The sequence below is a fragment of the Saccoglossus kowalevskii genome, chromosome 6 (assembly GCF_978046115.1).
Source record: "Saccoglossus kowalevskii chromosome 6, keSacKowa6.1, whole genome shotgun sequence".
Classification (NCBI taxonomy): domain Eukaryota; kingdom Metazoa; phylum Hemichordata; class Enteropneusta; family Harrimaniidae; genus Saccoglossus; species Saccoglossus kowalevskii.
This window is the reverse complement of record NC_140646.1, coordinates 23412447-23438994: the sequence shown is the minus strand read 5'-3', so window position 1 is coordinate 23438994 and position 26548 is coordinate 23412447. Positions and strand designations below refer to the sequence as shown.

Genomic DNA, 26548 nt, shown 5'->3' with positions numbered 1-26548 from the left:
CAATATTATGTACTTTATTAAATTAGACATTACATCTATTCATCCGCGCGCAAAACAGAAGTAAACAGCTCGCCATTTTTTTAATTCCGGATCATGGTAGGAAAAGTCAAGGACGCTGATATTTATACGCAGCAAGGAATTTCGAAATACATAAACGACGATGATTTGTTGCATTGTCATGCCATATTTTATGTGTTAGTAATTGTAATATAACCCCAATCAAAATGATTAAGCAGTGGCGACTGGAGGACTTTGATCCAAACCTGCCGAACGAGGCGAATAAATTTGCCGAAGATTTGGACCAGTTCGAAACAACCAGTCCCGATGAAATGCAACGATCCCTTAGGCGAACGTGGAAACCATCGGAACCAGAATTTCCCGAGCTTGACGCAGCCACTCGGTACAGTAATAAGAGCCCTCATTATATTAGTCCTACGCAAAAGAAGGCGGATACTGTCAGTGGGGAGTCGGCTTCGTTCACCTACCCACGGAAATCCGATACGGAGATCAGAGCAAAACATAGTTATCGCAGTACTGGAGGACACAACGCTGAGCCTACGTACAGTACTCCTTCGTTGTCCAACAGACAACGTCTGAGTTCTGAAATCGGGAGAAACTCTCCACCAGCCACGTCTAACACTCCACAAAATATGTCAAACCCAGAAGACACCGCGATGGGATACAATAGTCTGCCCAACCCAAAAAGTGACAGCGACAGTGGCTATTATGCCAGTCCCGAGAGGACGACGCGATATGACCACCACGATTATTATTCTCTACAAGACAGCTACGGATCTAAACATGATACTCGCCAGACTGTGATGTCATCAAGTCCTTCTATTGAAAGTAGATACCCAAATAGGAACGGTTCACACCCACATGACCCGCAGTCGACACTAGAGAGACAAGCTTTATCACCGAAGACTACGACAAGTAGGCCATCGTACATGGAATCCCGGTATCCAAGCGGTCGACCTCCGCCGTCAGGGCCAAGTAGTTTATCTCCTTCCTACGAACACAAGTATACAGGTCCGAGGACAAATTTGGCAGATCCTTACGAAAAATATCCCGCTGCCACAAGACCTGGCGCTAATACTACTGCTGCAGGATATTTTAATTACGACAGGCATTCCAGTCCACGATCCACTGGTGTCGTTGCTCCAAGCCATAACAGGAATTCCTCCGAGAGACTCAGCCACCAATACGATTCGAGAGCGTCACCGGAATCGACCCGACCAAGTTTAAGGGAGAAACGAGAGGCATTCTTTGGGGGTGGCAGTCCAACATCGCCAGTTGGGGGAGAACAACGCGACCTTGTGAGTTCATCTTCACCAACATTGTCTACCCAGCATTCACCTGTAGAACAAACTTCAAACTTGCACCATCAACATCACCAAAGGTCAAGTCCATATGAACAGCAGCATTATCAGCAATCTCATTCCACTAGCACGCCATCAAGTCACCAGACAAGTCCAATGCCAAGTCAGTATAACCCGGTCCATAACTATTCGCCGGAATCCTCGTTTACCAGGTATCAAAGGCCACCAGAAGAAAATAAGTCTCCCGTTGATGAACGTTACCACAGTTACCAAAACAGACAGCATGAATCCCCTAGTCCATCAAGACCAGAAGTGGGCGGTAGACCAGTTAGTTATCCATCGAGACACAGCCCAAATGACAGCCGAGAATATAGACCACAGAGTTATCCACCTAAATACGATGTTAGCCCAAAAGAGGTATCAAGACCCAGAAGGTATGAATACACTCCCATAGAACCCAATGTACATTCTAGTATACCGAACACTGCAATAGCAAATGGAGTGAAATACACAGCGGAGCCGTTGCAGAAGGCTCTACCACCCCAGGTCACAGAGGGGCGCACAAGGTTGCCATATCAAGTAACTCCGCCAAGGAAACCTGGTCCTAGTACCGCTGAGCAAAAGCTGGAAGAACTCACGAGACAGCTCGAGGAAGAACTAGAGATTAATCCGGAAGGAGAGTTTTTTGGTGAGTACTTAATTTAGTACTTTCATATGAAAATGTTTGCCATTGATTTTGCTGTCCTTCCTCCCCAATCTTCTTTCACAAAATGTGGTGCTGCTGATCTATGCCCAACATTTGAATGCCAATATCAATTGTTGTCACCATTCTTTCACAAATTAAAAATGCATATTTTTTTTCATATTTTTAAAAAAATTATGAAAAAAAAAATGATGTGAAATTATGTTCATTTGGTAGGAGAAAAAATGGCATTCAAAAGGTTAAAATATCGATATATTGGAAACGAATATAATTAACTAGTTTGAGCACCAGATGGTTAGAATCAATTTCTTAGCTACTTTGTATGTCTAAATAAAAAAAAAAAAAATGACTGAATGATTTTGACATAAGCTCATGTCAAATATGGGCAATTTTGTTGCTATGACAACAGTTACTAAGTAACTTTGTTGTGTTAATTATCATGCAAAGTTTTAGACCACATCCATTCAATACCCAACTATGACATGCGCATCAGGTTCCTGCAGGTAATGTTAAATTCTCTACACAAATTTATTTAGTGTACAGTTTTGCCATTCTACAATTGTACTGTGACCAAGGGATAAATAAGTATGGACGACAGAGGTATAATTATCTGGTACAACGAATTCCCGTACTGAGTTTATTTACCAAGATTACACAGGAGAGCGACACTGTAAATTACAGGAACTAAAAACCTAAAAGATATAAAAATACAATAATTTATATTGAGAAAATTAACGATAATTCAAATAAAAAATACATTTCACACTAATACTGGAGTCGCCATTCAATGAAAGCAAACAAAAGATTAGTTAAAGCACATGTCAGGAACAAAGGGTTGCATGGTCATTGAAGCACTTGGCCAGAACAATAGAAACAATCTACATACCCACTCAGTTGGTCAAATCTAACAAATTCCACTCAGTTTGGCTTATATTGAGAATGTTTCATTTTTTTTCAAACTCTTTTAAATTGGGAAATATTAATATTCATATATCTCTTTAATACTTATGAGCTAGTGACAGTCCCATTGGGCGGGCGAGATCCCTGCTTATAGTATTTCAAACATATTTTTCTGAGATTATACATTGTACCTACACATCGCAGTCTTTAAAAGCTGACAAAAAATTTACCTACATTTTGTTTATATCAATAACTTGTGTTTTCAATAATATAAGTCTGTGTGAAATTGTCATGCAAATGAATATTTGTGTTTCCATGGTAATTTCAAAATGAATCTCCTAATATTGTTAAATGGTTTTAATTTCGCTAAAGAAAATTCTGACATGGAAAATTGTGTTCCAGTGAACATATCACTGGGGGTTAAAACCCTCTTCTTACCGACGCCATAAAATACCATGTGAAAAATGGACACCTATTTTCCCAGCATACATTTCACACTAACTAGCCAAGACTTTTTGTGTAATTTCAACCAATTTCAATTGTCAAGTACTGCCTTTTAAGTAATCAAATTGACATTAAACTTGGTTTTCCATTTAGAATAGAATATTGTCTTCTCATTTCATGAAATTCAGACACATAAATTAAGTTGTACGATTAGAGGAGGGTTACAAAAATATGCTAATTACGATAAACATGACAGCTGTGAATTTTGTTAATAAATCATGAAACCAGAGATAAAATTGAACTTGCCTAAAAGAGTAAGTCATGGTTTATCAAGTAACTATGCTACTTGAGAATTTGAATTTGGGGGGGGGGGGGGGGGTCCAAAAATGTTACCCCCCCCCCCCCCAAAATATGGTTTTGTATGGCTTGGGGTGTTTCCAGTCTAAAATCAATTATATGGTATTTTATGCGTTCAGATTGTGCAGAACGTAGGGCATTTATCTTATGGCATTATATGGCTACAGTAATAATTAAAGATATGGTACTTTATGGTTTCAGAAGGAATAAGTACTCAGCCAGATAATATGGGTTTTTATGGCTTGGGAAAGGAAATCGTTGGTCCATAAAATACCATGTTATGGTAAAATATGGTTTGGGGAATACACGTTTATTTTATCATAACCTCAGGACCACAAAATATGGTACTTTATGGTTTCAGAAGGAATAAGTATTCTGCCAGACAATATGGGTTTTTATGGCTTGGGAAAGGAAATCATTGGACCATAAAATACCATGTTATGGTAAAATATGGCTTCAGGTTTTTATTTGAGAAAATATAATTACCTAAATGCGACGATCAAATTCTGTTAAACTCTGAATAATTTTGAAACTCAAAATGATGTCAACAGATTTAGCATTTACATGTACTGCCTGTGTAGTAACCTTTTTATGGGCTAAAATAGCTGTCATTTTGAAAATGTTAATGATCTTCATTTGTTTATAGACTAGCGGCACTAGAAGAATTTGTTTATCAAAAGAAATGAACATTTCTACAGTTTGACAACTTGGCTAAAGAAAAACTAAGTATGAATATGATAAACAAAAACGTCTGGACAGATAGAAGCAAAAATATGTCATTAGTCTAAACAGATTTGCACCTGTGTATCAAATTTTAATGAAATATTGATGGTATAGTAACACATGGTTTAGTGAACTCTGACACCATATATTACCATAAAATTTTAAATCTGAAACCATAATATACCATTTCACAATCAAGTATCATATAAAATGCCATAAATTACCATATTCAATCCAAGTGGAACAAATTTTACCATAAAAAACCATAATGTCCATAATAGCTGATACCATAATAAACCATAAATCCATACCAACAGCAATATGGCCCAATCCATAAAAAGCCATGCGTGATTTTTTAGTGATGACTAGAAAAATACCTTTCGTGTATTTCATAAAAGTAGTATAATACATAAAGGACATCATAATAGATATAATGCATACAAGAAATTGTAAGAATATTCCATAATCTAAAGTTCGGGAGATGTAAAACCAAAAGAGACAATGTGCAAAAATGGCTATGGTATTTTAAGGTATCAGGCAAAAATGCCCTCTATTTTCACAAGGTTTTTTATGGTGTCGGTAGGATAACACAAAATATATATTGGCTAAAAAAGGTTATTAAGACTGAACTTAAAATCACAGTAAACATTTTACTAAGGTTACTTTTTAAGACAAGGGAGTCACAGTAAACACTTCACTGAGGTCCTTGAAACAGGAAGTCACAATGGAAATTTCTTTAAACAAGCGCCTTCATGAAATCTGTTGAATCGGCAATTCAAGGTGACTTGGTCTTGTAAAACTTTTGCAAAAGTTGCCATGTTTTAGAAACAATTAAACCTTAGTGATTTTGTTGCATATTTCAAATTTCCTAATTTGTACAAAAACTGTTTCCATGAAAGAATCTATTATTACCTCACATTTATCAAATTCTATTCTGGTAAAAACACTTTTGTAAATAACAGATGTCATATTACTTTTTAATTCAGTAATGTGAGTGGTTCCAACCCAGCATTCATTGCTTCTGTAGGCGTGTCTTGGTTGAAAGGGTCATTCAACTTTAATAGTCCACTTGACCCCAAAACCAATGAGTACACATACTTAATTAACCCTACAAGTCTAGTCTTCAGGACATACATACCAATCTTCAATAAGATAGGGGGTACATTAGTCGTTAAAGTACTGTATACCTTACTGGTACTATCAAATTACAATAATTGAAGGTCTAAAAATATTCCTGTCATAACAGATCGGGTGACATAATACATATAATGTTAGGCAGATCATGAAATGGTTTTCTATGTATTATCTCGAATAAGGTAGTAAAAATACGTAGCTGAAAGAAAACACTGAAATTGTACTGGGCCTAACCAGGGGGGTGCTTTTAATCATTGTTTTAGAGACTCGCATATTGTTAAGATGACCAAATTGTGTCTGTCAATTTTGCTAGTTGCTGTATTAGTAACATATTGGTTGCTGTATTAGTAACATATTGGTTGCTGTATTAGTAACATATTGGTTGCTGTATTAGTAACATATTGGTTGCTGTATCAGTAACATATTGATTGCTGTATTACCAACATATTGGTTGCTGTATTAGTAACATATTGGTTGCTGTATTAGTAACATATTGATTGCTGTATTACCAACATATTGGTTGCTGTATTAGTAACATATTGGTTGCTGTATTAGTAACATATTGATTGCTGTATTAGTAACATATTGATTGCTGTATTATCAACATATTGATTGCTGTATTACCAACATATTGGTTGCTGTATTAGTAACATATTGGTTGCTGTATTAGTAACATATTGATTGCTGTATTAGTAACATATTGGTTGCTGTATTAGTAACATATTGATTGCTGTATTACCAACATATTGGTTGCTGTATTAGTAACATATTGGTTGCTGTATTAGTAACATATTGGTTGCTGTATTACCAACATATTGGTTGCTGTATTAGTAACATATTGATTGCTGTATTACCAACATATTGGTTGCTGTATTAGTAACATATTGATTGCTGTATTACCAACATATTGGTTGCTGTATTAGTAACATATTGGTTGCTGTATTAGTAACATATTGGTTGCTGTATTAGTAGCATATTGATTGCTGTATTAGTAACATATTGATTGCTGTATTACCAACATATTGGTTGCTGTATTAGTAACATATTGGTTGCTGTATTAGTAACATATTGATTGCTGTATTAGTAACATATTGGTTGCTGTATTAGTAACATATTGGTTGCTGTATTAGTAACATATTGATTGTTGTATTACCAACATATTGGTTGCTGTATTAGTAACATATTGGTTGCTGTATTACCAACATATTGGTTGCTGTATTAGTAACATATTGATTGCTGTATTACCAACATATTGGTTGCTGTATTAGTAACATATTGGTTGCTGTATTAGTAACATATTGGTTATCATTGACATGCTTGTTTAGAAGTTCTTAATAAGTAACAAAGAAGTATCTGGAAAAATAAGTCAAATTTTAAAAGTTGCATTCCAACTTTGCAGAATTGTAAGTTTAACTGAGTTACCAACTCCAATATGCTAGTACACACTGTAAAATGTTTAGATGGATGGGTATTGAGAAATTAATCGCAGAATATGAAATTAAACAGAGCTCTTATGTGTCTATAATTATTCCAGTATACTGTAAATGTAGTGTTAGGTTCATGTGGTTATAGATACTGTAGAATACTTTATTTTCGCTTGGAATTAATTTTCGCTAAAGAAATGATTTAGTGAAAATAAAATCCAGTGAATATACCTTTTTTTCTGTACTAGTGTTCTACATTCAACTCATCAAAAATTAGTAAAAATAAATTCCATACAAAATACCCAAAACGTCTTTTCAGCGAAAATTAATTTCAGCTAAAATAAATTATTTTATAGTAGGCTTCTAATGGAGCAAATACAGCAACCAAATCTCCTATCTCACAGTGCTTGACACTAAGGGTAATCCTCTAGCCTAAGTGAGGTAAAATTGCCATTTGGATTATTGTATAGTAACTCACTCACAGACTACAGCAGGTATATATACATATATAGGTAACATGCAATTAGGAGAAGTGATTTTAAAAGTTGATATCAAGCCCTGTCTCTGAGATAAGAAGCATTTTACTGTTAAAGGTTTAGATGAGGCAGATTTGTAGTATTAACATTCAGTATCGGAAGGGGTGCCATGTGGGTGTGGAAGTCACTGAGGTCATCATTGCTTTGATTCTGTGCCCACACCTGATTCATTCCAATGCGCTAGATCAAGTTCCTCCCACTCTTAGTAAGTTTTCTGTGTAAGACATTCTTAAGAAGTAAGCGCCAATGTAAAATAAAGTGGAATTCTTCACAAAGGATGTGAGTCTAATTCAGGGTTATGCACACGAATGCCAATGCACTGACCTGAATAGCTGATACAATGGGGGGTATTCATATGTATACATATAGAAATTACAAGACAGGTAGTGGCAGTTTACAATAGGTGGAGTCTATTGAAGGTGACAAGGAATGATGTTGTCTGTACAACTATAATTTATAAGTATAGGGATCTGCAAGCAGCTTCAGTAAATAAATACTTCATGAAATACGATCCCTGTTATACCAGGTTTCATTAAGGTGTGAATTTGTTTTATTAATATTTATTAAGGTTTATCCCAAAAGACCCCTATGCTTCATTCAAATCCAAAAAAGATGCTTTCATTGACTGAACAAGATTTTGTAACACCTATTATCCATGAGTCTTTGTAGGATTTCTTCAAACATTGGCCGCTTCACTGCCTTGAATGCAAAAGATAGATCCATAAACAAATTTGTTTAAAATGCTGGAAGTTACAGTGATTCGTTCTCTAAAGTAAATTTAAAAGAATGTAAGTACAACTACTAGCGTTATCGTTGGCACAGAACATTGAATGACGATATTGAGCCAGTGTCAAATGGGAGGTTAAAGGTTAACTGACTGCAGTGAAGTTCTATCGGACGGTATGCATCCGGTATTGATTCAGTTTTTGAATTTGTAAACATTTATAAATGTTTAATGTAAAACAAATTCACACTTTTGTGAAATCTGGTGTATCATTCCTCAGGTGTACTACATGTATAACTTTTTTATAAACTTAATTGTGAAGCAAACACCCCCCCCCCCCCAAAAGATAATAAGATCTATTATTTGTGTAATTGGGGCAGTAAGTACTGTCGATGAATGACCATTCATCTCGTAGGCAGAGGTCAATCTTGGAACCCAGTCATCTTACAAATGATAAGTCTTAAGTGTATGTTGACATACAATCAAAAAATTAAACCAGAGAGATTGCCATATAAATCTGTGTTTAACCCTTCACCACCATTTCCCGCTTTTCATCACAAACTCACAAAATAGTCCCGTTTATGGTCTGCATTTTCCTTCAGAAGATTGGGACGAAAATAGCAATATGTTTCGAATAGAAACTGAAAATTTGTCTGTTGGCTCCAAAACTAGGGTTAATTTTCCAGATTATTGCAGAATATAAGAAAAAAGTGTGACGAGAAAGGGGCGAGAAAGTCTAATGGTGAAAATGCAGGGGGAGTCACAGACTCGGGAGGAAACAATAAATGATATTTTGTTCTTCGTTTTAATAATTTAGTTTCTCTGTTTTCATTGTCTATTATAGTAACATTATTTTTTCCTTCTTTTTTTAAATGGTCATTGCACTAGATACTTCAAATTCCTGAATCCTCCTCAGGCAATAAGTTTGTAATCCTAGTCCTTGACCCTTGACCTAGTTAGGTCAACCCACTCATGTTTGCAAACATTGTCCAGTAAATTGTAATCGGTCAAAACAACGTCCTCTGGATGTATTCTGGGAGCAATAGTGTTGTATATAAAACAGGAAGGGAACAAGTATTTTTAAATAAAACGTTGGTGGTATAGGCATCTGGCATGGTGGTGCGGGCATCTGGCATGGTGGTGCAGGCATTTGGCATGGTGGTGCAAGCATCTTGCATGGTGATGCAGGCATCTGGCATGGTGGTGCAGGCAACTGGCATGGTGGTGCAAGCCTCTGACATGGTGATACAGGCATCTTGCATGGTGATGCAGGCATCTTGCATGGTGATGCAGGCATCTGACATGGTGCAGGCATCTGGCATGGTGGTGCAAGCATCTTACATGATGGTGTAGGCATCTTGCATGGTGGTGCAGGCATCCGACATGGTGCAGGCATCTGACATGGTTCATGCATCTTGCATGGTGGTGCAGGCATCTGACATGGTGCAGGCATCTGGCATGGTGGTGCAGGCATCTGACTTGGTTTGCATCTTGCATGGTGGTGCAGGCATCTGGCATGGTGGTGCAGGCATCTGGCATGGTGGTGCAGGCATCTGACATGGTGCAGGCATCTTGCATGGTGGTGCAGGCAATTGGCATGGTGGTGCAGGCATCTTGCATGGTGGTGCAGGCAATTGGCATGGTGGTGCAGGCATCTGGCATGGTTGTGCAGGCATCTGGCATGGTGGTGCAGGCATCTGACATGGTGCAGGCATCTTGCATGGTGGTGCAGGCAATTGGCATGGTGGTGCAGGCATCTGGCATGGTGCAGGCATCTGGCATGGTGGTGCAGGCAATTGGCATGGTGGTGCAGGCATCTGGCATGGTGGTGCAGACTAAAAGTAATACAGCTAATGATGTCTGTTACTATACTATATGTCATCACACTATGACATGTGAATCAAAGCTAAGCACTTAATAATAATTGAATAATTGACTAGTAAATAATTGCTAAGCAGAGGTATTAGCTTTTTCTGCCAGAATTGCACATTCAAGATTTGTGAGTTGCATGTTCCTTGATTCAGAATTTCAAACTCAAATTCAGTCTCACATAATCTCAGCCTTCAAAATATTTATTTAACCCCCCTCTTCCTTCTTGTACTTGAGCTTAAATTCAATAAACAAATTGGTCTCAGTTGTCAAAATGCCTTTACTGCTGAGTACTAATGGTAGATTCCCTTGGCGGCTCATTTTATTTTTACAAACTTCAAGTGAACTCACATTATAGTAATCAATCTATTTATAGAATTTAAATGTCTCTGATCTGGACTCTTTCCTAACATGTCATCAATCTGTGTTCATGTTTTCTCACATGTGTTCTGTGTTACAGCCATGAAATGTCACTTGGTGAGAGACCCAAGTAGGTTTCGTCTCGAGTGTGCATTAATTTTAAATCTATGCAGTAATCCGCCAGGTTGGAAATGCTCTGATAATAATCTGCTTCACTGCAAAAGCTTAGCTTAGATCATGGACGTAAAAGTCTGTCTTTTACCTCCATGCTTAGATGCAGTATGTGCAGGGATTTTCAAAATATTTATATAACCAGTGTATTTAATTAGTTTACTGCAATTTATTGAGTTGATCTTGAACTTGATGTTTACTCAGTGGCAGTGCATGCTTTGAAACACTCTCATTTTAATACAGTGTGTAGTATTTCTATTGGAATGCAGGATTAGCTTTATTACAATGGAATGTGTATTCACATATGGTCAATATTTATTTGTGAGTGTGCGGTCAAAGAACATAAAGTTTATACATGTTACTGTGTTCCCACAGACCGACCGGTACAGGAAGTTAGTAGAAGACAAAAGATTTTTTCGTCAGCGTGGGCGGAAAGGTGTTAATCATTGTCTTGTTCTGTTTGTGATTGGTCCTGGCAACGTTTGGGGGATCGTGACGTAGCTCCGTCTGTGAGAATATACATTTTAAAGTAACCATATATCATAATTATGCATATTTTATAATTATTCGTTCATTTCATAATTGTTTTCCATATATTCATGTAAGATTGGATGTTAAGGCCTGCTCGGAAAATGAAAACATCTAGTTGTAAAGTTTTAGTACAAAGACAGACTATGTATCCATGACAACATGTAAAAGTCATGTGACCATCACTATTTACTGTAAATGCGTTAATTATTCACTGGCTTTTATTTAAAAGTGAAATTCGCCAAATTAAATCTATGTGATCATGTAAAATAACAATAAAACTCATTGTTTTCCTTGACAAATTTGTGAAATTAAAACACTGTGATTATGCGCAAAACATCAGAATAGTGAAATTAAATGTCTGTGAAAATAAATGGTTTTACAGTACCGGTATATCGGGTCATGTTGTGCAAGGGACCAATTTAAGGCGTTCAGTCGGGTTTCAGGACAACGCTGGTTGTATATAAGTAACTTAAATGTTGGAATATTACTTATGAGCCCATTGTCAGACAGATGGTTGATTATTTATGAAAGAAATCTATGAAAATCACAAAAATAAACAAATCTGACAGAGGTTCCTCAAAGGTCAAGTACTAATAAAAGCAAACTGAATGATAGTTTTTAAGAAAAAAATAGAAATTGAAAATATAATGACAAATATTCAATAAAAATTAGTTATCAAGAGACCCACATATCAACTACAATCTGGCTTGTATTTTCCTTTATGATGAAGATGATGGTTTTAAAAAAGAAATATATTTTTTGACAAAAATATTCGCAAAAAAATTATGATATTGTCACACAATGAACAAATCGGACAAAGAACCCACCTGAAATACCGACATACTGTAAAATCTGTATTAGAAGCCGCGGCTTCTATTAAAATGGTAGAATGCAACAGAGGGGATGCGGCTTCTATTAGAGCATCTACACATATGAGAAATGATGAATTTTTGGTTCTCAATTATTCAAATAGAATGGATGCGACTTCTATTAGGGATGCGGCTTCTAATACAGATTTTACGGTACCAATTATCAAAGCAAATGAGCTGGCAGTTTTCACGGAAAAGTCAAAAATATCATTTATTACCAACAATGACAAAAATATATAAACTAAAAATATTTGATAAGAATAAATTAGAGACCAGTACTGTGAGTGGTATGTCAAATTCATAAACAACCAGCTCAGTTATCTTTACTCGTATATATTTTCCTCTTTTTTGATCTCAATTATCAGTTAGCCAATTAAATATGATTTTCAATACATGAAATGATTTTGTAATGTAAAGAAAAGACTCCAAGATCCAAAACAGTAAATCAATAAATAAATATGGATTTACTATATTCTAAATAATAAATGGCTACACAACCAAAAACAGTTACCGATGTGATTGACATTGCTTTCATCCAAGTCTATTTGACATAACAAAGTGAGTTCTCACGTGTGAGTGTGACTTATAGATAGGCTGTATTGTTCGTATTATTTCAAGTTATTTTCATGTAAAAAGCAACAAAAGTCAGTATTGCAATCAAAAGAATAAAAGAAAAATGCAGTACTAATGATTAGTGGAAATACGTCATTATATTGATAAATTTATTTTCATTAAAAAAGCACCCCCATATTATATTATCAAATAAAAGGTCTGTATGGGAAAATGGATCTGAATAGCGCCCTCTATGGTACTTAGTCTTAAACAATTACATTTTCCAGGAATTTTCATGGATTTAATCTGAACAAAATATTCAAGCCATACAAATTTTTATACAATTGGTGATGATTTATTAATGATCTCTTAATTACAATTGTAAAACTAATTAAGTATGGTTGCAGATATGTATCTGATTAAATAAATAACACTTAACTAAAATAACTGTCAGTTTTTTGTCATCTGGCATCCAAATGTTTGTATGATAAATATTGTTAATAATTTAACATTGTATTACTTTAAATAATTACAGTTGTGTTGTTTTATTGGATTCTAGTTCACAAAAGGATGCTGATGTCAAGCCGATGTTTGTGAATGGATAGATTAGAATGAAATTTAGTATGCAAAAGAACCCCAAACCTGATTAGATTTTAGTGTACAAATCTCTATATAGTAATTTGGTAATTTGCATAATAATTAATATAATAATAATAATTTCTGCATGTTTCTTGACTATTTTCTCAACTATTTTCATAAATACGTTGAAACATACATGCATACTGTGTGTGTAGTTAAATGACTGATAATTGTTGGGATAATTTTTTGTTTACTAATTTCATGAATAATTACGCAATTCTTAATTAATGATGTTTTTTGAAACAAATGCGATGAAACATCTGTGAGAACCCTGTCTTTTCAATCATATTTTTATTGGTTGATAATATCAACACCAAATTTACAAATAATTACTGTAAAATACTTTATTTTTGCTCGGAATTTAATTTCAATGTTTTCGCTGAAGGGGTGATTCAGTGAAAATAAAATCCAGCGAATATACTTTCTTCATATATTTTACATTCAAATCGTCAAAAATCAGTGAAAATAAATTCCATACAAAACTCCCAAAAAGCTTCTTCAGCGAAAATTTATTCCAGCTAAAATAAATTATTTCACAGTAGAATATGGGTCTCATCCTTTGCTAATTAATGAACACATAATGTTGTCAAATTCAACACAAACAACAAGCACTTACAAAGTTTCACTGCATTTCAGAAAACTACTGAAAAGATACGCATTTGGAACTTTCCAAAACAAGTTAAGGCCACACCGACTTAATTTTATGGATGACATCCACGCGCACATTAGTTTTCGCCTGTTCTCAAAAAAAATCTCCGACGACGAGTCTCCACAGATCGGTTTTCTGTCCGGAACTTGCCGACTCATATTGTCACAAAGCGCCGGCTTGTCGTAAAACTTGTTTTGGACTACCTCAAAACATGCCAATTTTGTCATAAATGATCCAACATGGCGACCACGCCACCAAAATACGTGAGCAAAAAAGTTCAGAGGAAAAACGGAGGGATTGTTGTAGAGTGGTATGCAATTGACGTCGGCCAGGGAGATGTGACGTTTACACAGCTATACGAGAGATTGGTAGCGGAAAGCGAGTTTTGTCCAGACAACTTTAAGGACATATTGTCCAGAGTGGCTATCCCGCGTTTCTTCTGCAACGATGAGAGAAATGGGAGAGGAGTGGAGGTGTATGGTGGCCTAAAAGTTGGTCAGGCGACAAGTCAGTTCGGTTGTTTTGTTAGCATTGAAGTTGACAAAACTGCAAAGAAAGCAGAGGAAGTTCCTCGGCCGAAGTACGCTTTCGAGGTGAAGAAAATTTTTTTCTTATTTATTTTTTCATTTTCTGATTCGGATAATTTGCTTGCACACACAGTGCAATGTTTTGTTAGTTATTGTCATAAAGTAGTGATATGTACATGTGTACATTCTGCCTTGACTTGTACTGAAAATGGTGTTCATGCTGTACATTAAATGCAGTGTTTCTGACTGAAGGTACTTCATCATGACTACATGTACTAATACCTAATAGGGAAAGGGGTGTATAAAATCTTTCCAAGTTTCTGCTACATGTACCGGTATCTATTTTTACCTAAATTATGTGAACAGTCATTTTTGAAAACTATAAATAGATTTGTGGCTCATAACAACCTGTTGTACTATTCACAACAAAATGTGCCACACTGTAATTTTATTTTAATATTTTTGAATACTCTTTTTATGCCACTGATACTGACTTTAGTAGCATATGGTATCTCGTGACAATAGAAAAAAAGCTGGTTTGGTTGTTGACTGTTAGTCGGTTTTTCCCAGTGGTCTTTTGGTCTTACTGAGTACTATACGTTTTACTTTTCACCCAAGCTTTTGTATATATTTTCTCCATTCATGTGATAAAGCACGTTATTTTAGTATTAATAGTGATAATAAAGTACATATTATATATACATATTGATTGGTATTGTATTTTATTTGCCAAATTTTATATTCAAATTAGACTTTTTGCAAACACTGAATGTTTAAGATGGTTTACTCAAAACTGTACACTTTTCCAGCTAAATTTGTGGTTTGTGTTTTTGAGATAAAAACTATATAGGAATGTTAAAGTCCAATTTTATCATTTTTCAAATAAACCCACTCAATTTTCCAAATTTTTTACAAAAATGTTTGTCTTAAATTTTAATCATATTAAAGTTTGTTTTTATGATAAATATTTGTTACAACGTTAATACTAGTACTTGGCCGGGGGCAATGTTTTATGTTTTTAACTGCGTATGAGATGCATAGTGTAAAGACCAATGAGAGGGCAGAAAGAGATGTATCCGCAGTTCTGATGATAGCGTTGATTTAAAATGAAGAGTAATTAATACAATGTGGGTCTCTCTTCTTGTTTTACAGTTGTACATTAATAACCAAGGCTGTTCCTACACTGCGACTGCCAGCAGGAAAAATATTAATCCTTCTAATGTTTTAATAGACGATAACAAAATAATATTCATCATCAAAATATCAGTTTCAACAACAGAAGTTGATTTTAAGTACTTAACATGGGAAACTGTAGAGTGTTATATGCATATGGCTTAGTTTAGATACATCCTAACCAAAAATAATGTTTTAAATAACCAAGGGCCATCACATATCTAGATATAAACTTCCAATTAATCTGTATTAAAATATATGTATATGTACATGTATATATGTATTTTGTCTGTAAGGCAACATTGTGATTTCGCATACAATAAATTCTGAAATAAAATGTAGGTCCTGCTCACATATAGAGTCTTTGAATCATAGTGTATTTAAAAAACTTGTGTGTTAGTTGGGTTTGGGGTTTGCCTCTAGATGAGAAATAAACGTTAGATATAAGTACATGTACATACGTACATGTACAGAAAAAAGTTAAGAAAGAGGTTTGCTGGAATAATTCTAGTTAAAGTCAGTGGCGTCCTCGCCTGAAGAGTCTCAGTTGAAAGTCAATGGTGCCCTCATCCGAAGAACCCCAGTTGAAAGTCGACAGCACCCACATCTGAAAAGTGCTAGTTGAATTTTCACTGATGTAACTAGTATTCACTGCAGACAAAAAAGTTCCAATTTGACAGCTAATTAGCATATGCAAATTAATTGTTTTAATTGTGTTCTAAATTGTCCTTCTATCCTATTTGAGGTACATCTGCTGTGAACACTGGCAGCATTTTTTTCATTTTTCCAAGCTTGCAAATATTACTATTACAAAATAAAATCAGATTACAACTAGATACTACTGAATGTGTTCAGGTTTGTCATAACGGTTTCACCATCTTTTCGTTTCTAGGGGTTTGTTACCAATGTAATGATCCTGTGACTGGAACAGCGCAGGCATGCCAGGCCATGGGTAATCTCTATCACACCGACTGTTTTAACTGTTGTTCATGCGGTAAGCAACAAACTATTTTATTGTCATTATGTGCAAAATTATTAGCAGAATAATTTTTCCAACCTGTAGCTACAAGCTAAATATGACAAAGAAATTATAGAAAAATATGAAATTTGGCGTATATAGCACTACAATTTTGGCTGGGGAAATTTATAACAGTTTTCGTTGACAAATTAAAGGTTTGATATTTGGAATTTATTTTATGCTATTTTTGCTTGAAGTGATGATTCAGTAAAAAATAATATCCAGCGAATATACCTTTTTTTCTCATATTTCGCATACAAATCAGGGAAAATTAATTCCAGCTAAAATAAAGTATTTAACGGCACATTTTTGCTAAACAGTAAGCTATATAGAATAACAAATAATTCTTAATTACCAGCAGTAGCCGGAGATCTGCTGTGACAATATTGTACAAATATGACCTTCTATAAGGACGCACATATGCACAACTATCGTGAAAGTGTTGGATATTTCAGAAGCATTTCTGCAATCATTAGCCAAACAAATTGTATTTCAGTTTTAAAAAAACAGTTACGTTTACTGATTTAGTATGGTATTATGTATATGAAGTCTTTCAAACAGAAAAGTAAAATACATGAATGGTATATTCAATACTGATTATGTAGTAACTATTGGTTTGTTCAATATGATCAAAATCAGATGTGACATACTAAAAACTCGGGCACACACAAATTAATTAAGATTGTGGTTGTTTTTTTTGACAAAATAGTTTTGAAGCGTATACCATACTTGTGATAAATAGAAAGGCAAAGACGACATGGGTCACAAATTCGATATATTCTATGTATTTCCTTGGTTCAACTGTGCATGGATTATCTTGTTATCGTATTTTTACAGGTCGAACGTTAAGAGGAAAAGCCTTCTACAATGTCCATGGAAAAGTTTACTGTGAAGAAGATTACCTGGTATGTTTTGAATTCAAAGGTTGATAAAATCAAGGGCCTGAAGGCATACACGTAATTAACATTTTAATAAAATGTCTTGATAAAATTGTGTGATGGGCAAATGTACAAACAAAACACTAGCAATAAATTTCAGAAATAGAATTTTGGAAAAATTATTTTGAATTTGTGTAGTTGCCCTCATAATGAGTATTACTCTAAGTGTGACAATGTGTTGCCATGACAATATTTGTCTTGTGTCTCCAAACAGTTTTAGGTAATATTGTAAAGTATGAAGTAGTAAAATGAAAGCTACATATACATCCCCTCTGTCATGTCACGTGTCGTTTCACCATCATCAATTGCATTTTCTTTTTCAGTTCATTGCTATGAATGAACACCATATGTTGTCATTGGTTGTAAAGTGACAAAAAAACTGACAAAACATGTTGATAAAAAATTTTTTGAGTAAAAAACAATGTATTGTACATGTGTTATGTACGTCACATGAGATTTTTATCAAACATGGTACAGCACAATAACTGACATTTCTATTAAATTTGATATTACAGTGTGTTTCTGTTTTTGTGTAAACTTAAAGTCAGGGGAAATTTACATTACATAAACAATTGTGAGGATTACTGTGTCATGGTCAGCCAAACTGTTCTATTGTAATGAATAGACCATTTTCCGTACACTGCGAGAATCACGCGTTATGCGTGAAATCGAACGTAAAAACAGGACAAACAAAGGTCATAGCGTCGTAGTCGCGTCAAACATCGCGTGGGATTCGACAAACGCGAAAGTATTTTGGGGACATTTCCATGCTTAATAATGTGCTGTCCACATTTGATGATAGGCAATTTCGATTAAGTAAGGGTATTCGGAAGCAATATTCCTCTGTCGAAGATCGGCCGGTCAATGTAAGCTGCGAAATAAAGAAATTCTCGTTCAAAATCAAATTGTTTGATTTTTGCGGCAGACGTTCGACGCGCGTCTTTCATGCATCTCGCGAGATCTCGCAATTGTTCGGAAAATCACCTATTACAATATATGGGTTTCATTAAGGGAAAATTCACATGACCAAATTTCAATTTTGCCCAAAATCCATAATTTGTTATGATAAAACGGTTTGGCTGAATGTGATGGACTTTACAAAATGGCATATTGACAGTGCTTAAATACAGTCTAAGGTGTACCTTAGACTAAACAACAATGAGTTCAACATGTATCGCATCGCATCGCATCGCATCGCATCGCTTCACTACAGTGTGTTCAGTAACAGTATTTTTGTTGCAGTATTCTGGATTCCAGCAAACCGCTGAGAAGTGTGCAATCTGTGGTCATCTAATCATGGAAACGGTAAGATTACTTCCCTTATTCAGATTTGAGAAAAAAATCTTTCTGACCTTTGACCTGTTCAACATTATTTGTTTACATCTTTTCAGTTACATCTGTATTATCAATTCCAACGCAGTTAGAAAATAAATACTAAACAGATAATACTTGTATGAATTGTCATCGTCCAATGATTACGTCTACTCTATCTCTTTTCTGTTATTAGAAATTCGAACAGTCAAAGAAAATAAATACCAAACAAAGACTCCTGTATCATGTTGCAAATTTTTTACAAATTCTCATTAGGGTAACCTATGATTACGTCAACTCTATCTCTTTTTCTGTTATTAGAAATTCAAACAGTCAAAGAAAATAAATACTAAACAGAATCCCCTGTATCACAGTAAAAACTTTTTACAAATTGTCATTAAATTGGGGGAGTTGTCACCTGCGCGCATGTATCTACTCACGAGCCTTTGCATTTTTAGCGTGTGTTGTTATCGTTGCTCGGGACGTGTGTTCAGGTGACGACCCTCTCGCCTTAACCAATAATGATGTCTACTTTATATATCTCTCCTTTCAGATCTTACAAGCTATGGGACGTTCTTATCACCCTGGATGTTTTCGATGTATTGAATGCAATGAGTGCCTTGATGGAGTGCCATTTACAATCGATTCAAACAACAAGATTTATTGTGTTAATGATTATCATAAGTAAGCATCAATTGTCGTTTTTTTTTTCAAATTTTTAAAGTCATTGTTGTTGCTCCTGATTCCTGGTTTTAATGTACAAATTGCAGGTGATGAAGGAGAATATAAAACGTGGCTGTGTGACGTAAATCTATCATAATGGCATCGAGGCAAATTAATGCACTATTCTTGTGTCAATAAATTCCATTTGCATACAAGCACCTGCAGATATATTTGTGAGTCTCTACTCCGTGGCTCTATTACTCAGCTCTACACTATCTGAATTTTGAAATTGGTCTCGTATTTGTGTGAATTGTTTAAAAAAAAAAAAAAAAATATGTTTGGTTGCCCTTATTATCATTCAGTTCACTAATGTTTTGTTGCAAATCAGTCTGCATAAATTGTAGATTTGCATGTATTTGCATGTATTTACATGTATTTGCATGATATTTGCATGTATTTACATGTATTTGCATTATATTTGCATGCATTTGCCTAATTTTGCATTATATTTGCATGCATTTGCCTAATTTTGCTTGATATTTGCATGCATTTGCCTAATTTTGCATGAATTTGCATGTATTTTGCATGTATTTGCATGAATTTGCATGTATTTTGCATGTTTTTGTTTTTTGTGTGCTTTTTGCATACATTTGCAAGTATACATAAATCTACATACCTTAGGTTCTTCATCATAATTAGAATTTTTCAAGATGTGAATTCACATAGGCACCCACAGATTTAATCTTCTCTTCTATGAAAACAACTTCTTACAGGGGATTGCATGCTTATATTTCAAACAGTTTTATTAAAAAGCCTTAGGTTTGAGTAATAGGGTGGCTTAAATTTTTGGGACTGTGATGATGCTGTTTATACTTGATTTAAAAAACTAGACACACTTTTTTATTGTTGTAAAATTTTGCAGTTACTTTACTTATTGCTTCTATGTGTCAAGTTTTTACATTGTTGCCTATGGGAGTTTAATTGCAGTGTGAGACCCTTAGTCAGAATCAATATATTCTTCTACCAAGTGACATATACAAATACATCCAACAATGTGTGCTTTTCTGCATGTGAAATAAATGTTTTTTTGTGTATTCTCATCAGCTACATGTATCATAATGTTTAAATCATTTGCACACTCTGTATACAACATCTTCAGTTACCATGGTAATGTTTTCATTTTATCTATAATCACTAATTGCATGACTGATAGTTTTAGTATTACCACACTATTAACTTTTTGAACGTTGAATTCATATTTGATCTTCTTTCACAAACTAAATGTAATCATTTTTTTTTTTTTTAAATTTGGATCGAAAATCTTTTAAATACTTAAAAATGTATAAAATGTTACACGATTATGGCGTTCATGGGTTACCGATAGTTCGCTTCACGTAGCATGCTGTAAAAGGTGTGAAAGAAGGACAGGCTGTTAATCAGTAGATCAACCTAAAAACCAGAGCTCTTTTTTTTTCTCTTTTTGTTTCTTTCTTTTGTTTCACTTCCTTCCAGGCAATATGCTCCTAAATGTGCAGTGTGCAGAGAGCCCATCACACCGGTACAGGTATTTCCTATTTTTGCACTTAGTAGTGCAGCTGGCGTCACTGTCCTCTTTTCTTCTTTCTCGCTTCCTCTCCCCCTCGATATTTCCGCTTTGTCACTTCCGTTTCCTCAATGTCACAAGAGTCTGGGAGTATCTGAGGTATATACGTTACTGTTAAATGTTAATAGTTTTTAGTAAGTATGACAAATTATTTGTCGTAGTCAAGGAATTGTGTATTGAGATGTTTACATATAGGTTGGCATGGCTATATGTAAAGAATCGGGAAGAAATTATCCTTGGTGGTTTTCCTTTTGTGTCTTAATTTTAGTCAATAAGCATCAAATTGATGCATGTGGCATTGAAGCACTGTAAAAGGATTAATTATTCACTGGGTTTTAATTTTTCTTATTTCGCTGACTGGAAAATGCGTTAAATTAAAACCCAGTGAATATGTAAAATTTAGCATAGAACACATTATCTATATAATAAAACCGTGAATTTAAAACCCACTGATTATGCCTGAAATGGTAAATCAGCGAAATTTTAACCCGGTGAAAGTTAGTAATTTTACAGTATTGAACATTTCGGAAATTATGCTTTGTAATGACCTGCTGATCACATGGAGTTATTGTCTGCCAACATTGTTTCTGATTGGCTAAACTTGTCTGTCTGTCTGTCTGACTGACTTATAGGAAACAAAAACTCCTGCATTAAAAATAAAATATTAAAAAATCACGCTTAAAAAAGTTTTTTTTTTTTTTTTTTTTATATTTGTTTACTGTGCATGTATGCATATTAAAAAACAGAGTGGTTTAGTGACAATGTTTGTCTTTGACGTAATATACATATCACATACAGTGTATTGTTGGATATTGCATTTATTCATTCATTCATTCATTACATTTCTTATCTCCAGCTAACTCTTCTGTCTGCATGCTGTACATACATCTTTCTGTGTCCCCTGCTGTCCTCGTCTTCTCCACCATATAATTGAATCTCGCACTGTCTGCCAACTGCACTATGTTCACTGACACAGGGTACATGATATGGCATCAAATTTGTACTATTGCACACAGATCTCAAATGGTTGTCATTGTGAGATTGTATGCGGTCAAAGTTACGCAAGACAATGGTATTTAAGCGATATGCATGAAAATATAATGTTCTTAATAGTTGAAGATATATTAAATGTGTTTTTGTTTTGCACATGTTTGAAATAGGTAGTTTCACAACTAACATTCAAGTTTTATTGATGCCGAAAACAGTCATCTTATTAAACATTATGTTTTTTCCACTTTTAAAGGGATCCGACGAAACTGTCAGAGTAGTATCTACCAATAAGGATTACCACGTTGATTGCTATCGCTGTGAGGTCAGTAACGTTCTGTGTATCTATCCTTTAAAGGCTGGTGGTGGTCGTAATGCTGCGTCTTGTTCAATATGTAAAATATATTTGTTTTTTTTACATGAAATTCGAACATGCGCAGTGAGGTGACCACCAACCTTTAGAGTTGCATTCATACTTGATGGCTTGAATTTGCATGATTTGTGGAGAATATCCTAATTATCATGATCTGTCTGTACAAGTTAGTGATAATTTCAGCTTACTAGTCACTTAATGGTGTGTGTTAATTCATCCCTAAATGGCTCTTGATTCAAAAATGACGGAGCCAGAGCTGCTTATATAATAGATTATAGTTTTTCATCTTTATTGTAATTTTCTATTTCTGAGTCAATATTCAAATAAGGATATGATTATGCAATAAACATTATTATTATTATTATGATTTTCAATCATCTGTTACTTCTTGAAAACTACCAACCTGATTGCTTTGATATGTGATATTGGATGAAACTTAATTTAATTTTCAATTTTAATGGAAATTTTTTTTCACATTTTTTGTAAAATATTAACTTGTAAACTACCATGGCTGTGCTAGCAATTAGATATTAACATATACTCAACAGCCAAAACTAAATTCCTTTCTTGTGCATTACTTGCCTTGACTACCACAATGTTATTAGATAGCAGAGCACTTTTGATTATTTTGTAATACCTCCCTTCATCTTAGATGCAATACAAAATCTCTGGAGTTGAAAACAAAACGTACATAACAAATCCAAAGCTGAGCCTCAATCTATGACCTATCCTCCTATAAGTGTATAATGGTTCGTCCCAAGGTGACTGTATACTAAATACACTTTATAGTATTCCTTTCCAGACATATCTTTGGGACAAACATTCCATTTTGAACAAAAACAACATTCAAAATATTTTCTTCAGTGTATTGGAGGCCACACAGATTTCACTCTGTTATACAGCATACTGTGCTATGATAATTTGTGAATGTGTTAACATTGAATTTACTTGAGAACAGAAACTCAAAACTATATTAAGATGTGATCACACGCTTCCAATAATGACGTGGCACTTGTAAGGCCGTTGCTCATTTTGATGTACTGCCATCCATCCATTGAATTAAAATTTCTACAACGGGAAAAACACATGCATTTTATTATACACCGGATTATTTTATGTCTGGAACTATATTAAATGGAAGGTTACAGAAGTTGACTTAGTGAAAAGGTTTGGCTGATAAATTATTAAATGGGGGTTACTGTAACCTATTTTAATATGCAAGTAGAATTATCCAGTAGGCAATTGGAAACCTTGTGGAGCATCAGCAAATGTTTCGTGTTGTTCATTCCAGTGTAACTGATGCTATCGAGTTAAAAATTTACATCATGTGCAATATTCTAATTTGGTTTATTAGCTTCGCTGTCATCGCAGATGACCCAGCGGAGCTGTTGGTATGGGGGTCTCTCCGGCGGCGTCTGTCCCGCGTGAGGTTTTCCCTTTAAATGACTTCTTCTTCAGAAGTACTTGACCAATTACATTCATATTTGTACCAAAGGTACTTCTGAATGGTCCTCTGTCAGCTTTGTTAAATTTGTGTCAAAATATGCAAATTTGGATTTTTAGTGAATATTTTTGTCATTTTTGGTGAAAAATGTTATTTTCAACAACTAGTTCGAAACCGTCAACCACAATGCCACTTTACTGATTCTTGTTCCATGATAATGAAGACAGCGGAGCTATTTCGACTGTCAGGTTGCTTGTACTGAGAATACATTCCAAGTGAAATAATTTATTTATAATTTTTATTTGTAATCTGTTCTTTTTAGGACTGTGGAATTGAATTAACAGATGAACCAGAGAAATGGTGTTACCCGCTTATGGATCATTTATTATGTCATAGTTGTCACATTACCAGACTTCAAGATCAAGGACAGCCAATCCCGTCTCACCTTGAAGCACCGGAGCAATACCCGTATTACCACCACCACCGCCAGCAACGTCAACATTCGATACCAACACGGTCACCACCAATACAGGGAGTAATCTATGACTCTGTACCTACTCGGGAATCTACACTGCCGCATGCCTCGTTGCCTCAAGCTTCGATATCACCAAGGTCGCATATGATACTACCATCCCCGCCAACAATGCAGAAGTCGCCGAATCCTCCATTACAGTCAACGCCAGGATTTCGAATGACGGATCTCTGATGAATCATGAATGTGTTCCATCTGGTATTGCTGTGTGCATACATGTGTGTAACGTTCTGACTACTCCAAGATACACCCAATGGTTTAATTGTTCTTACACAGTTGAGCATTTCACAATAATTTAGGACATGAATGACCACGAACAGAGTTTCTCTCGCTGAAATGAAATACTTCCAAGTTTCTCAGATCCAGTTACTACATGTGCTTGAGGCTGATGTTAATATGTATCTTCTGATCGTATAAAACAAAATACTGGTGTATAGGTATTGTATTTGCGCTATTGGTTGTGCATGATGTACTTGCGTACATGGAAAGTACCCCCCAGTATGTTCAAAATAATATAATATGTTATAATAATATGATATTATAATGTTCAAAATAAATAAGACCTGGTGGTTAAAATGCCCTTCTAATAGAGCAAATGTGATGTATGATACTGTACATTGTATTATTTTTATTTTGACGAGCAAACTTCTTCATTTCATAATTTATTATCACATATCTGTTTAATAACTCTAGATTAATTCTCTGACAAGACAGCCTTTTGTCAGTAGGGAGCGTTATTAGAATTCAATGACAAACAAATGACATTAAGAATTATTTTGCGATCCAGATTCCGCAGTCGCACATCTATATGTTCTAAGCGATTTATACAACACATGTTAAATAATGTGAACCGTTTTGATTCGATGATTAAATCATGAAGACAAAAAGTGATCACTATAGTACCTTTAATTATATCAATTTGGTTTTCAGCATTTTCTCTACCATTTGTCAAAATGTTTCCTTCGAAAATGTTCGCAATAAAATTAGGTAAAAATTTTGAAAGTTCAGATACATATCAGCAAGCAGCAGAGTGATACATGTATAAGCATTACAGATCTATTTTTAGGTTTAACGTTAATATTTAAAAATAATTTACAGAAAAATGTTCACTGACTGTGACTAGATTAAAGTGAGCATGTAAACAGACGTTGTATACGTCATATGATATGCATACCATACTGCGAAAAAATGGTTGCATCTAAACCATAATTAATTCTGGGAATTTGATCAAAGGTTAATACGAGGATACTTCAAAGTATGCATGAAGACTGTACAGCGGTGACAGATGTATAATAATATGCATTATTATTTAACTCAATTAGTTGGTGCTAGGATTGTTGATTATTATTCAGCATATTTGTTCTAAAATTTATTGAGAGGGGGAATGTTTCATTCATGACAGGAACTACTCAATTAATGAATTGTGTACACAACATGGGACAGTTGTTGACCTGAAAGTTGATGGTTAAGAAGTCTATCAGGTATTGTATTAGGGACGATATGATTGGATATCAGGCTTATGATAGGGATGATATGATTGGATATCAGGTCTTGTGTTAGGGAAGATATGATTGGATATCAGGTCTTATGTTAGGGAAGATGTGATTGATTATCAGGTATTGCTGCATTAAATGTTTACCCACTATTTTCATAGAGGGCGGTGCTCTTTTAGTAATACAAAAAGTATTACAAAGTAATACAACATGTAAATATATTTCTTAAATAACGAGTGATGTTCAAGAATTAGTTTTTTTTTTATTGTTTTTAGTTTTTTCAAGACATTGGTATTAAAACTGAATAAATATATTACAAGGTTGCTATAGAAACCTATAGGTGCTTTGATGTGATGGAGCCTGGTAGAAAGGAATGTTTGTTTTTTTCTGAATACCATGCATCAATAGATTTTATGAATAAATATTTCACACAACATTTATATGTTTTTTTGTGTTTATTTTCTGAGATGCGGATTTAACTTCCCTGCAAATTTGTGTGAGTTGGGTTAGGTCAGCACTGCATGGGGCAGAGGAAATTGTAGTGATCTAACATAATGAACCATTGTATTGGATCTCTAGCCT

The 26548-nt window shown here is 34.7% G+C and overlaps 1 protein-coding gene across 3 annotated transcripts; it reads left to right on the top strand.

Moving 5' to 3' along the window:
* On the top strand, positions 1-26402 carry LOC100378493 (uncharacterized). Of its 3 annotated transcripts, none has more exons than XM_085500220.1 (8): positions 1-2007; positions 16497-16598; positions 17460-17527; positions 18803-18865; positions 19425-19555; positions 21047-21092; positions 22381-22449; positions 24264-26402. In XM_085500220.1, exons 1-8 carry the CDS (start codon positions 225-227, stop codon positions 24645-24647), a joined length of 2646 nt encoding a protein of 881 aa, XP_085356346.1. In that variant the 5' UTR covers positions 1-224; the 3' UTR covers positions 24648-26402. The 3 variants fall into 3 exon arrangements, with proteins under 3 accessions (XP_085356346.1, XP_002741576.3, XP_085356347.1); XM_002741530.4 differs by having other exon boundaries at positions 21047-21098; XM_085500221.1 differs by lacking the exon at positions 21047-21092 and having other exon boundaries at positions 24264-24403.
* The last annotated feature ends 146 nt before the right edge of the window (positions 26403-26548 follow it).